Below are 15,826 nucleotides of genomic sequence, written 5' to 3' on the forward strand. Positions count from 1 at the left end.
CGACCGAAGCATGGTAAACCATCAAACCCGATGGAACAAGCTACCTGAGTGCAGAACTGCAAAAGTCATGTGCACGTTAGAGTCGGTAGGTCAAAAGTACAAAATATTCCTATTGGCACTCGATAGAGACTGTAGGAAAATGATGGAAATACTAAGTGGTCGCTGTCTGGTGGCGACAAACGCCCGCAGGATGGTGCTGACTAAACGAGAAGACTGCAGGAAATGTGTAGAGTAGGGCACCTGAGAAACAATGGAGCATTTCTTTTGCACTTGTCCCATATGCTGTGAGCATAAGAAATAAGTGGATAATATTAAAATAAGTTGAGAATTTAAAAAAAAATACCATAGATTTTTGTATCCAAACTGTCACTCAGAAGTAATTTTATAATAAACTTTTATTTCCTTCTTTCTTACTTGTTTGAAGAGCGCTGAATCTCAAATATGTTTCTAGAAAAACCAATTTGTTTACGTGTTTCCAAAAACTTCTAAAATATTAAATATTCAAATTTTGAACTAATTGCAGCTAGCAGCTACAAGCGCCATTTAAGTCACAGGAGTCTGTCCACAAATTTACATACTCTACATATATTTATGTTTGCTATATATAGAAGCTTTTGAAAATCATCATCTGCTAATTACCATATAAATATTAAGCTCATTAAGAAGCTATGCAAAATTAATAAAAAAAATGAAAATATTTTCTCAAAAATTAAAATTCGTAAAAAGTCAAATATGAATTTATACTGTGTGTGTGTGTTTTCTAGCACATATACACATGCACATTACATACCACAGAGAATTAATGAGCTGCGTTTACATTATTTCGCGCTTCCACTAATTAATTTATTCAAAAGCCATTAGCGATAAACGAAACTCCATCTTCTTCTTAATCACACTTTATGCTGTTTCTGCGCTTTAATATTTATTTACCTGCGCATTTTTCTGTTAAGCGTTTCCCCTGTGCCATATGGTGTAGAGCGTCGCCGCGCATACGACAATGTGTCAGAAGCAATTTTGTAGTAGTCAATTGATGAGGCGCACCAATCTGGCATTTGGTTAGTTGTTTTACCAAAAATTGCTTGGCTTATGGACATTTGAGGCGCCCAGCGGCGGAGCAGCGCGCCAATCAATCGATGAACTGCCGAAAAAGCCGGCAAGGCAACATTGAAAAGGCGTTGCAAATTGCGAATTATTAATAGCGGTGTCACTTAAGCGTATAAAAGTATGCATATACATACACATGCACACATAGCCATACATATATACACACATATATTTATGCAAAGTAATTTTTGGTAATTCTCGAAATTGCATTCGCATTATTTAGTTGTCAAAAGAGTTATAAGCGGCGATGCATTCTTCAGCAGCCGGCAGTCTGACACACTTTCATTGCTGTTGTTTTGACTTTTTTTGGTTATGACATGATGCATACGCTGATTGCATGTAATAAAGACATAAAAGCACAAATAACAGCTGCTGACAAAAAGCCATTTTTTATGAGCGTTTAATGACTGGGCCGCGTACTTTTCGAATTTATCGTTTGTTTTGAAGACGCAGACGCACGTGCGAAGAGCTGGAAAAAATTATGTATGTGTATACATTTACATTATATGTAGATATATGTATGTGCACAAATAGTATGTATCTATTTCTTAGGCATAAAACATATGGGTTTTAAATTGTGTAATATTTTCCTGATTCGTAATATATTTAACCGATAAATGAAAGTCAAGTAGTTGCCACCCAACTGAAAACATGCAAATACATTAATTTAATTTTCGTCGAAATAATAAATCAATTAAACAAAACTGAAAGGCTTTGAATACTTATATACAAATATTTACAAAAGGAGTTGCCACCTGTAAAAAAATTTTTCAGTAAAAAATGCTGCTAAAATAAAAAATATCAATATAGACATCAACTGAAAAGTTGTAAGAAAGCTTTCGTTATTTTGAATAAATATTTTGGAGATGGTTGCCACCTATTTGCAATTTTTAATTTAATAAAATTTATTAAATAAATTATAACAATATTGACAAGAAACAAGGATTTTATCGACGAAATTTTGAGAAGACTGCCAACTGTTTCAAAAATTTAATTTAAGCTATTTGGAAAAATTTAGTAAACTTGACTGAACTCACAACCAGTGAATATTAAAAATTTTAAATTTACAATAAAAAATTTAAAATGCATAATCGCCACACAAACTTTTTACGTTCTAAACAAACAGCGAAGCGCACATGAAATGTCGAATGAAGATCAAACTTCACTAAAACTTTAAAAAAATATTTTAACTACGTTTCAGATGGACCATCCATTGAGTTCAATTTTTGATTAGTCGTTTGAGCATTTTGATTGGTAACTGCAAATGACACGAGTGATGTATTGCTCCAAGGACTGGATCGAGGCGGAATTGTCCGCATAGACCTTAGGCTTTGCATATCCCAACAGGAAAAAATCTAACGATGTGATATCACACGATCTTTATGGCCAATCGACATGAAATTATCTACTCACCGAAAGGTTCTCTCAATAAATCCATTGATGGATTCGATGTGTTTGAAGTGGCGCCCTCTTGTTGAAACCAAATGTCCCGAGATTAAGAGTCGATTATCTTGGTGCGATAATGGTCGCCTTTGACGCTTACGTTTTCAACGGCATCATTTTTGAAGAAACATGGACAGATGATTCCACCGGCCCACCAACCACAACAAACCGTTTCTTTTCCATATACTCATTGAGCCAGAAATAGGCCTCAACGCTGAACAAAACTTTGTTCGAAAACGTTGTTGGAATTTTTCAAAACCCATAAAACGAAGTGGTGTCACTTGAGAAGGTCCAGCGGGTTCAGTTTTTGCACAAACTGTATTTGGTACGCTTTCAATATAAAATATTGACGCGAAGTCATTCCATACGTCAGTCCGAATTGCTGCGAACGGCGCCAAATCGACTCTCCACGGTCTTCGTGTATAATCTCAGCTACGGCTGTTAAATTTTCTTCACTGCGTGCTCTACATCATCTATTCGGTCGAATATTATCTAATAATGAATGCTGAATCTCAAGATGAAGGATGGTGTTGCGAATAGTACGCTCCATACCATAAGTAGAGAAATTTTCGTATCAAAGTTGAACGATTTGTGAACATTATTTAGGCGGTCTGGTCTTCTAATGATGAAATGCCCAACATTACTGAGCAGAAATAACATGATAGCTTGAAACGACTCACGCATTATCTGTAAAAAATACCTCTACTTGGATCACCCGTTATTATATTTATTTAAATATTTCAACAAAATTACCAAAATGAAGGCAAAGAGCATTAAAATTAGTTGCTTAGAACTAAAATAGAGTTGCCACTCAATGAAATTATTCTTATAGCAGCTTCAGTCTCTTAATATAGAGAAAGTGGCATGTAAAGAACCAGTTTTGCTATATTGATTTAAAATATTAAATTCGGTTATGTATTAAATATATTCAAAAGAAAACATATTTACAAAAGCTTCTCAAATATATCCATAAAAGATTAAATATTGTCGATACAACCAAAAAGTTTATTTTAAACCAACAATTACTCAAAAAAAGTCTCCCCCAATATCTGCACCCATCAAGTGTCTGTATGTAAAGTAACATAATTTTAAGCCGTACTAAAAAAACACGATTTTCAAAAAAAATATATTTCGACTTATTTCCGAAGCAGCAATCTTCGAAAAAGCAGCACATAAATACACAGCCAATAATAACTGCTGCCAAACATATTAATTTTCCTCCATTTATAATTACATTTACATTTTTTTCGTTCCCCATCAGCGCAGTGTCAACCAACTGAATTCCAGAAATTCGCCTGCGGTCGCGCTGACCTGTATCGATATGTGTCCAGGCATACACGTGAGCGCGCACCACACATCCCCGCCACATACCCCCTTATCTGCACAGCGACATGCGAAACCGTTCGTGTGTTGGGGTATAGAATTGATGTGCCGCCAAGAGGGCATGCGAATATTGCCACTCATAAATTCCATATGTCGTTTTAATAACCACACATTTATGTGCATGTTGCAAGCCGGCAGCGTGCGGCATTTGCAGCCGCATTGTGGCAACATCAACACGCCCATTCAGTTAAGTCAGAAAAATTAAGATCCTCATACACAGACGGGCAAAATGGAAGCAAAGATGAAAACCGACACGAAGACGCACAGACTCACCGCACATACGGCGTCTCCCGCTAAGTTCATCCGATGAATGGTTCGCTGATGGCGCTGCGATATATCTCACTTGGCAGCTGACTGCCAAGGCATGTACAAATGTACACCGAAGCAGTGCAGAGCAACAATAACAACACCTTATAAGTATATTCTGGTCCACCGTTTGTTGCGACCATATTGGGAGGCCCCAGCGACATTGACTAACCGCCCAGCAGCCACACGCACACACAAAGGCACACATGCACCCAGGTGCCCATCCAAACCCGCATATCGGGCTCGTAAATCGCACCTTTCGATGTTGCTTAGCTCGTGCATCTTCGCATATCAGCACGAGATAGGCAGCTCAACACTTTTATCGCTTCATTTGCATGCTTTTGTGCGCCACCAGCCCAGCCTCCGCAGCTGCGCGCCTCCACTGGTTGTGGCGACTTTAAATTGCTTTGTATTATGCATAAAAAGCTTGTGGACGAGCGCAGCGAAGGCGGTGTGCTCACGCGCAAATCTTTTGTTTGCGTGCATTGCGGCAATTTCCTCACGCACACAACTTCAGCTCGTATCAGTTTTATGTCCAAGCCACGCATTCACCGGCTACCATCTTCCATCTATGAAAGCTAAGTAGCTGGTTATAAATCTGATTTATGAGGTGAATGTTTGAGTTATAAAGTGTTAGTGTGGTGTTGCTATTGTTGTTGTCGGCCGTCAATTTGCAATTCTTAAGAATTTCGCAATGGTTTCGGGTATCGTATTCAAATGTCATATGTGTATATATGTACATATATGGCAGAACGTGGCAATTGCTACTTTTACTTTTTATATGACACGAAGTTTCAAGTTTTATAGACGGATTATGCGCGTTGCGCTATTGATATGGTTTGCCATAAAAACTTCAAAAATGTCAGCAGCTAAAATGTTTTGAAGCTCATATTAGAATAATAATCAGTTAGAATTTTTTAGCATTAGTGTTTCTACTTGCTATCAGTTTCGAAATTTCGAATTTTTCCGATTCGCCATGATTTTGCTATAATAATATCCAAAGTGTCTGTTAGTTGCCATAACAGAGCTCAAAAACCTTAATGTCAATTAGCACTTAATTCCAATGGAGAGTAATTAAATACTTCCTATGCAACGCTGTTTATTTGTTACCGACATTAAAAAGCAAAAATTACATTAAAAAAATTTCGGAACTTTCTCTAAAAAAGATTATCTTGCAATATCAGTTTGTACATAGCATGAATACTTTCCGAAAGAAGAACAATTTTGGACGACCTTCACGAGACTCGTCTTGTAGTGATCTGCAGGCCACGATTGAATTCACCATGCCATCTATAAACACTGGGCTTTGAAGCAGCTTTATCAACAAAAATTTAAATAAGTTAGTCAATGCACTGTTGTTGAGTTAATCCACGTCGAAAGTTGTTAAAATATTAATAATTTTTGGCCGAGATGAATATTTAAAGTTACTGTAGACAATAAAAATAGTGCTCCTAAGTCAAAACGTTCTGAGTTTGGCTAACATCAAAAATATCAAATTTTAGGATAAAGTTGTGAGTTGCTAGATTGCAGCACTAGGACTGCCAAATCCCGAAATATATCCGTAAAAGGCAAACGTACGTAATATTTCAGAATTTCATTTACTTCAATCAACAAAAAATGTATTTAAAAGTCCTGGTACGTGGAGTCTTTATGTGGTGAAAGGCTCTAGAAAAGACCACTCTAGCAAAGAAACTGGAGAGCGTTTAACTGGCGGGGTTCATCAGCATGCCATGCCAAAGATGCCATCAGACTCAAAGAGTCTAGGTTCCTAACAGAACACAAGTGTGAACACTCGGAAATCCTCACTCACTTTGACTTCATACCGAATCACGGAGTCGCTAAACCGAACTCTGGCGGCTGCTTCTTTACCTATATACCGGCGAGGGAGTTGTGGGTGAGAAGAAGCCGTTGGGGGAGAGGGTCAGTGAGCTTCTTCAGGGATGGGTCAAAGCTGGGGAGGAAGGTTAGTGGAAGGGTCCACTCTCAGGAGCTCTCTATCAACTCCAGTTTCAGACTTCCTGACTTTTGCAGTGTCTTCCAGGCCGAGAGTGCAGCCATTAAGGTAGCAGTAGATTTACTACTCCAGAGTACAGCCTCTTTCAGAGAAGTGACCATGCACTCAGATAGCAGAGACGCGAGTTCAAGGCTAGTAGAACTCATTAACTGTGCGTTCAGGGCTGGTCGAAGAGTGCCTAACTTCGCTATCAATGTATGGGTGCTGGGCCAGAGCGGAATTGCAAAAAATTGTAAAGTTGAGCTGGCTAGGAAAGGCACGCTAAAACCGCTATCGGTAGAATGGAAGCGGATTGGTGCTCCGGTATCCTCTTGTGTTCTACTACTGGTCTGCGGGGAGGACCACCATTTGCCCATCGCAAAAGCTGTCTGCCCCAAGATCGTTCGCAAGAGATCTAATGATCTCTTTGCTTTCAGTATGGCTAGCCTATCCCTAGGGTTTGAGCCTGGGAATCTTACTAGACGCCAACTGCAGTAGCTGTATGAAAGAATATGAAGGAAAAGCAACTCTGCACTTCCTTCTTGTCTGTCCCGCATTTCGTCAAGACTTAAGCAGATGGGGGCGCCAACCGAGCTAGCGGGAGTGGAAATTAAACGCCTGTGCAAATTTGTATTGGGTACTAAGCGGTTTGCAAATTGCACTACACTACTTTAAATAAAATTTCGAAATTATTATTCCTATCTTTCCTTATCTCAAAAGCTTATTCCACTTTTCTTAATATTTTATTGCTTACAGAATGGGTAAATATCTCCAGCCCTTTGCACGGTAATTTAATACTCGAAATTCCTGCAAATTGATTGTGCGCATTAAATTGACATTCGCGGTCGGGCGATCGCCGCTGTCACCGTTTACTTGCTTATATTTTAAAAATGCCAGTGAAGCAAGTAAATGTGGTACTAGTGTAAATATGAGCGCATACACAATAGAGTCTTCCTCACTTACCGCAACAGCAAATACATATGTATTAATTGAAGAAACGTATTGGAGCTCAATAATCATACAAAAAAATAATAAATACATAAAAAGGGAAAGGTAAAAACTGTGGCTTCAAGTCCATAGACCTTCACATTGAATTCCTTTTCATAGGTTTGTGCAAAAGGTGAATGTATGCATATGTTCATATATATAATTACTTATTTACATATGTATGTGCGTGCGCACAATGTGTGGCGAACAAAGGCCAAAGCCACTTTCGAACTTGGCCACAAAGAACATGACGATTGGTGGCAGTCGTTAGGCTGAGCGCTTAACAAAGCGCGAATCATACATATACATATGTACACTTTGGGAGTGCGCTAAGCTTAGCTTGGGTTAATATACATATATATTAATCTATATCTATATACATACGTATGTATACCTGTATGTGTAAATCACTGCATGAGCGCTGGTGTGAGCGCCTTAATGGCTTTTCAATCGGCATTTATGCGAAAAAAAGTATTCTGCAAACAACAACAAATTAAGTGGAGATAAATATACAAACGTATGTGTTCCTGTTTACTTATTGATACTTAAATTTCAATTTTCCGCCTCTGTCAGCGGCCAGGCGTGAGAAGGTCAGACAAATAAGCGTCCAGGCAGCCAGCTATCCAACTGTAATAGTAGTACAAATACATACATACATCACCTAAAATGAAAAACAACGTATCATAAAAAAAGTCGAAAATCGCTATATAATATAATAACCAATACAAAACCAAAATATCGAGTGTATGATAGTCATTATATAACCAAAACTAAAATTTGGTTTTAATATGAGTGGTTTCTATTATGAAGGTTTTCCTTCGCCCGTAAACTTATGAAAAGTGATGTTACGTTATTTTATATTTTAGGTGATGATAAACATATAAGAATATATGCTTAAATAGGTATATGTATAGCACTCAACAGACTTACCATGACGCTTTTGAGCGCATATATCGATAAGTTCTGTAATTATAAAAGTAAATTTGCATATATCTACATAACTATGTGTAACATATATGTATGTATGTTTATATACGTATATATGTATATGTATTTATACTAAAAAATTCCATTATTATCTCTCGAGGAATTTGCGGCGGCCTTTTTACATATATATGCCGACGCCGCCGAACACTCTACTCCTGCACAATTTTATCCTCCATTAAATGAATATAGATATATAAATGAATATACGTACGTACCCTCATTTAGCCGATTTCAAAGTTGGCATGTAAAATGGAAAAATGTAATTAAAGTCGACATTAAGCAGCGAATCACGGGTGGTCGCTTTGCTAATAAAAATGAAAATTGTGGCGAGCAAAAGTTGTGAGCAGCACCAAATCGGCCTAACCAGCATAAGCAACGTGTATGGTACAAGTGGAGCAGGGATGAAAGCAAAGTCGACTACAAAGTGTAGCGCTAAATTAGTGTTTTCTTGCTTTTTTAGAAAAAACATATGGATGTTGCGACTTCGAAGAGTAACATAAGCTCCGATCAGCCTACTTACGTCGAGTATTTGCTACATCATATTGCCGTATGATGCCCGTACTTATGTATTTAATTAAAAAGAAATTCATTTTAGTTGATTTTAATTGAAAGCAGCGCTGACAGCAGAGAGTAGTGATTGCTTTTCAATTTCTTTTTTCTAATGGTCAATTTAATCTTTTTTATCGTATCGGTTTTTGAACTCCTAAAGTATTCAATTTATGATAAATTAATTGAGCTACTCTGAATGAATATTTAAATCACTGCGAAGATTTCATTTTACTAAAGTTAAAAATAAATATTGATGGAAGAGTGATTAAAAGTATTTAAGAAAGTTGAAAGCATTTTTCACCGCCGGATTTTATTAAAATTGATAAAACTTTTACCGAAACGTTTCAATTGATGAAACAAATTTATGGCAATGATTGCCTATCTCGAGCAGAGTGCACGAGTGGTTTTAACATTTTCAAAGTGGCCGTGAGGACATAAATCACGATCAACATGTGGGCCAATCATAATACGTGATCACCGGAAATTCCGAAACTGGGGGCGAATTCATCAAAAATCAGCCGAGATCATCATTTAAATTCATGGAAATGGAATTGAACATCTCCAAAACATCGATATATTGCATTTAGATCGAACATTTGGGCTTACGAAAGTTATGTGCACGGTTTGTTCCGCACAAATTGACTGACGACCAAAACTTGCTCAGAATCCAACATTCGAAGGACATCATTAAAGAGGTTAATTGTCCAAAAATCACATTTTAACCATTAACCACTCCCCGTATTCACCTGATATGGCACCGTGTGATTTCTTCCTTTTCGTAAAAATGCATTTGCCTACGAAAGGAAAGCGTTATGCAAACGTAGAGGCAATTCAAAAGGGTGGCACCGGCATACTGGTGGCCATACTGGCCAACGAGCTAAAACATACGTTCGACATGCTTTTGGAACGTGCAAAGCTGTTTTGAAGCAAAAGGAGACTATTTTGAATAAAATAAACAGATTTTGCCGAAAAAACCATTTGTTCTATTTTTTTTTTAAGTTCTTTTTACTTTGGAACGCACCTTGTATACCTGTATTGCCCTCATGAATAGGTAAAAAAATCTCTTTGTTTAAAATACCCATAGAAAAAATATTTCTAAAATGCAACTAAAATCGTTGAAAATAAATAATGATGCTCGCTTTTTACTAATTTATGAACTGCTAAGTCAGCACATTGCATTAATCAACAAAAAGTAATTCTTAGCTTAAAACCAATCTCATAAATATTGTGGTCAGTTAAAATAGCGAATTACCAGGCTAATTGAACCAAAATAAATTCCATCCATTTATCATTCTTTCCTCATGCCATTACTCATCAAATAATTATGGTTGTTCCCAAGTATCTGCCTCGGTTTAGATTGACATCTTCGCACAATTTCTCAATTTTTCAATTATTGTATTAAATTATGATTTCATTGCTGCAATTCCAGAGTAATTCGAACAATTCGCTGGACTTAAGTGGAGGGCATTAAGAAGGAAAGTAATACCAAAACAAAAATTTTGAAATCGTTTTAAAAAAAGTGATCTGAAAAGTGGGAAGGAAAAAACAGCAAATATAAAATGATTACGCGGTCAAAGATCATGTGAAAGGAAAAAATAATTGCGGCATATTGATAAAATACTATTATGTATGCTGTCCAGATATTTTGGAATTTCGGCTTGTTTTTAATAATTTAGTTAATAATAGTAATCTAGTTCTCACAATTTGTTGTTAAGTTATGGTCTGGAGAAAATTTTGAGTTTAAAACATTTTTTGTTTCATTAAATTTCTCTGCTAGATGTCCGAATGACAGAAAACATATTATTGTGATAGAGAAGTTCATTGGCTTAAGTGTATTAAGTGGAGTATTTTAGGAAAATATGTATAGAAGAATCATACAAAGGAGTTAAAACTATTTTTCATTTATTATAATCTATGATCTTGGTTAGTTAAAGAGGCGAGAACTAACTTAGTCTTAAATACTGTACCCATCCATTTACTTTTTAAAAATAATTTATCTGCATCCGTAGGTACTCTGCAATCAAATCAGCTTCTTCTTCTTCTTAATTGGCGTAGACACCGCTTACGCGATTATAGCCGAGTTAACAACAGCGCGCCAGTCGTTTCTTCTTTTCGCTACGTAGCGCCAATTGGATATTCCAAGCGAAGCCAGGTCCTTCTCCACTTGGTCCTTCCAACGAAGTGGAGGTCTTCCTCTTCCTCTGCTTCCCCCAGCGGGTACTGCGTCAAATACTTTCAGAGCTGGAGTGTTTTCGTCCATCCGGACAACATGACCTAGCCAGCGTAGCCGCTGTCTTTTAACAGCTCATCGTTCCATCGAATGCGGTATTCGCCGTGGCCGACGCGCAAAGGACCATACATCTTTCGCAGAACTTTTCTCTCGAAAACTCGCAACGTCGACTCATCAGTTGTTAACATCGTCCAAGCCTCTGCACCATATAGCAGGACGGGAATTATGAGTGACTTATAGAGTTTGGTTTTTGTTTGTTGAGAGGGGACTTTGCTTCTCAATTTCCTACTCAGTCCGAAGTAGCACCTGTTGGCAAGAGTTATCCAGCGTTGGATTTCTAGCCTGACATTGTTGGTGGTGTTTACGCTGGTTCCAAGATAGACTAAATTATCTACAACTTCAAAGTTATGACTGTCAACAGTGACGTAAGAGCCAAGTCGCGAGTGCGACGATTGTTTGTTTGATGACAGGAGATATTTCGTCTTGCCCTCGTTCACTGCCAGACTCATTTGTTTTGCTTCCTTGTCCAGTCTGGAGAAAGCAGAACTAACGGCGCGGGTGTTAAGGCCGATGATATCAATATCATCGGCATACGCCAGCAGCTGTACACTCTTATAGAAGATGGTACCTTCTCTATTTAGTTCTGCGGCTCGAACTATTTTCTCCAGAAGCAGGTTGAAAAAGTCGCACGATAGGGAATCGCCTTGTCTGAAACCTCGTTTGGTATCGAACGGCTCGGAGAGGTCCTTCCCGATTCTGACGGAGCTTTTGGTGTTGCTCAACGCCAGCTCACACAGCCGTATAAGTTTTGCGGGGATACCAAATTCAGACATCGCGGCATAAAGGCAGCTCCTTTTCGTGCAGTCGAAAGCAGCTTTGAAATCGACGAAGAGGTGGTGTGTGTCGATTCTCCTTTCACGGGTCTTTTCCAAGATTTGGCGCATGGTGAATATCTGGTCGGTTGTTGATTTTCCAGGTCTGAAGCCACACTGATAAGGTCCAATCAGTTTGTTGACGGTGGGCTTTAATCTTTCACACAATACGCTCGATAGAACCTTGTATGCGATGTTGAGGAGGCTAATCCCACGGTAGTTGGCGCAGATTGTGGGGTCTCCTTTTTTATAGATTGGGCATAGCACACTTAAATTCCAATCGTTGGGCATGCTTTCGTCCGACCATATTTTACAAAGAAGCTGATGCATGCTCCTTATCAGTTCTTCGCCGCCGTGTTTGAATAGCTCGGCCGGCAATCCGTCGGCCCCTGCCGCTTTGTTGTTCTTCAGGCGGGCAATTGCTATTCGAACTTCTTCATGGTCGGGTAATGGAACGTCTGCTCCATCGTCATCGATTGGGAAATCGGGTTCTCCTTCTTCTGGTGTTGTGCGTTCACTGCCATTCAGCAGGCTGAAGAAGTGTTCCCTCCATAATTTAACTATGCTCTGGGCATCAGCGACTAGATCACCTTTGGGGGTTCTACAAGAGTAAAATCAGCTAGTTGCACTATATTTAACAACTAGTTCGTATGAAGCTAATGCCTAACCAAGTCAACCACTGCCTTTACTCAAGCAAAACCTGCTTTTTCTCTTTGAGCTGATATCCTAAAAAAGTTTATTGGCAGATTTTGATCAAAAATATGGCACTTTCTTACTAGTTTAAACAGAAACATAATTGCCAAGCTCATTTCATGTTTTTAGAATGGTTCTAATTTCGTTTCTGTTCAAAATCTCCATGGTTTGATTTAAGTAAATACTGCTTGAATTACTTTGCAGTTTGGTGTTACTTTGCTCTCTTTCTTAACATTCCAAAATTTTTAATAAGCCAGAGACTTTTCTGACTAGTTCAATTTAAGTCAGAAAATTCTAATAATAAACTGATTGTTTCTCTTACAGCTTTTTCATTGCTGGGTACATATGTGTGTACTTGCACATATTTATATGCTTCATTGGTCTCGCCCGTCAACAGACTTTCGTGCCAAACCAATTTTGATCGCCTTCAAAGAAGGGCAACTAAAAGAAACCAAAATTGGAGCTTGTGATTAGTTATGCACGCAAAAGCAAGCCGCAAATCAAATTTACGAAAATTCAAACTTTTTGAAATGATTTTGAGTTAATTGAATTTGCTCGTTTTATTTCGTAGCTAATTAGCAAATAATTGAGTTTCCAAAAGAGTAAAAAACAGATAGGAAGCATATGTGATAAAGAAGCATATAATCGTGTTCTACTATGCATACTTACTTACTGGTATATACTACTATGAGCAAAAAATAGTAAGAATTTCTTCTCCTCGGCCTCTTTTTATGAATAGCTTCCTTGGTGAGAGATTCGGATAATCGAAGAAAACTGCCAACGTAACCTTGATTTTTGATCTGATTTGACATAGTTTTTCGGCTTCGCCTCACATTCGACCGATTCATCATCTGTTCCTGGGTCGTAAGCATAGACCCAATATTCATCGCCAGTTATAACAGTTTCATAACATCCTGCTAGTCGAATAGCATTGTTTCACACACGTTAACACAATGCGGTTTTTCGAAAAAATTTAGTGGTTTTGGAACTAATCGACGAGTTAGGTCCAAATGATATTTCAAAATGGTTGTCCTGCCGATATTCCAATGATACCAAAAAGATCTCCGACTATTAATTGTCGATTCTTAAGCACCAATGCCTTCATTTTATTGATGTGTTGATCATTAGTTGATGTTGATGACCATCCTGGACGTTGTTCGTCGTCAACGCGTTCTCTAATGCTCATCCGGCTCCCATGTGATGCCAGTAAGTTGTGAGCTGTCATAAGGCCAGCAACCGTTTTATAGTCTCTGTTTGCCCGTTTGAGTAAAATACATGCGGGGTTTTCTTCGGTGCTCTTGCACGTGTCCTCAAGACATTCCATCTCATTCTGATCACTCCCTTTCACAAACTTTAATTCTTATCGTTTTTAGTGACCTCCGTATTTCCTGTACTGGTTTGGTATCCAGTCGAACGATACTTTTGGAAATCTTACCAGCTATTAGGTTTTTCGAAATTCGCTTGTGGCCCGGAACTGCTTTCCGAAAGTCGCTACACATCGACGTATCCACCTTCCTGACCCCAAAGACCTCTGTATAGAAGATAATCCAGTATTCAAGAATTTAAAAAAAAACAATTACATTTTCAAATAAAATTTCATATACATTTTTTTATTTGGTCAAATACCCAGCCGATGGTTGTACAGTATTCTGGAAGCTTGTAGTATTAAAATATAATAATAAAGATCGGTTCACCTGAAAATTAATTATAATAATTATTATTTATGACTTTTTTCATAAAATCAACATTTCTACAGAATTTTGCGGTGGCATGCAACACTTTACCTACCTATATATTATATAACATGTGGTATATAAGTATGTATATACATATTGGTATATGTTTCTATATATATACATATGTATATATAGAAACTAAAATTCCATTCCATATAATTTCATAATATGCCGCACTTGTGGTTTACTCTGTTGCGCTAGTATACAACCAGTGCGCCGCAAAGATGCATGCTACATTTAACACAGTGCATATGGCAAGTTATGCCCGCCTGCTCAATTTCGTAATCGCACATACAACCGGCAGCGACCTACAATGCCAGCAAGTGCGGCCGTACTCACGTACTTTCGTGGTCGTTCTCTGAACTCCAAAAGTCAAGGAGCGTGTAATGGAAATTGAAAATGAGGAGCAATGTAGCGGAGGCGGCCAAATTGATGGCGTTGCATGTAGGTGAAGTTGCATGCGCAAGTAGCAGTTGCAAGGCAGCCATGCCACACTATGTTGAATTATGCTTTGCTTATTTTTAGTGACTTCCAAATTGGCTGGTTACAACTTGGATTGAGTGTGGCACGGGAAATGACTCAATGCGAGGAGATGAGTGGAAAATAAGTTTTCTTCTTACTATTTTAGGATTTGTAAGGTCTTGGCAACATATTTTTATAGATATGTATATGTGTACATTAGGGTGATTGAAAAAATTTTTTTTTTGTTTTTTTTCAATTGGTACTCGCAAAAATAGGTTCCTAGACACCTCTAAGAAAGCCTCTTCAAATATGAGTTTTTAATTGTAACGGGAAGGTCCTCCGCCTAACGGTTTTCTATTTTTTCTTATTATCAGATAGAAAAATTTATATCTCGCTTCCAACTACTTGAAAAAATATCTTGTTAATTAGGTTTTGTAGGAAATTGAATGCTCTAAAATATGGTCTCTTATGATTTTTTCGTAAACCCAACCGTTTAAAAGATATTAACGGTTGAAATTTGACTATTTTTGGAAAAATTCTTTATTTCTTATTAATTTTATAACTCAATGAATGATAAAACACATAGTTTTGTAGGAAATTTACTGCTCTATAAAAATGGTCTACTATGATTTTTCGATTAAGTTAAGCGTTTACGAGATATTCATCGTCAAACATCAATGCATATTAAGGTGGATCAAAAAAAAAAAATTTTTTTTTTCGTTTGATACTCTGAAAAATAGGTTCCTAGACACCTCTAAGAATACCTCTCCAAAAATCTATTCATAATAATTTTTTTTTTATTGAGTTATAAAATTAATAAGAAATAAAAAAATTTCTCAAAAATAATCAAACTTTAACTGTTAATATCTTTTAAACGGTTGGGTTTACGAAAAAATCATAAGAGACCATATTTTAGAGCATTCAATTTCCTACAAAACTTAATTAACAAGATATTTTTTCAAGTAGTTGGAAGCGAGATATAAATTTTTCTATCTGATAATAAGAAAAAATAGAAAACCGTTAGGCGGAGGACCTTCCCGTTACAATTAAAAACTCATATTTGGAGAGGCTTTCTTAGAGG

General features: G+C 37.4%; 1 protein-coding gene across 2 annotated transcripts in view; it reads left to right on the top strand.

The window, feature by feature from the left end:
- Positions 1-15,826, top strand: part of LOC120772332 (protein espinas) — a 93,563-nt gene that overhangs the window by 4,743 nt on the left and 72,994 nt on the right. The window contains exon 2 of one of the 2 annotated variants that reach the window (XM_040100875.1): positions 5,600-5,618. The exons of the other annotated variant lie outside the window; for it this stretch is intronic. Coding sequence (XP_039956809.1) covers positions 5,600-5,618 — 19 coding nt within the window. The remainder of the gene's footprint in view (positions 1-5,599; positions 5,619-15,826) is intronic. 2 annotated transcript variants of the gene reach the window in all.

The sequence above is a fragment of the Bactrocera tryoni genome, chromosome 3 (genome assembly GCF_016617805.1).
Source record: "Bactrocera tryoni isolate S06 chromosome 3, CSIRO_BtryS06_freeze2, whole genome shotgun sequence".
NCBI lineage: Eukaryota > Metazoa > Arthropoda > Insecta > Diptera > Tephritidae > Bactrocera > Bactrocera tryoni.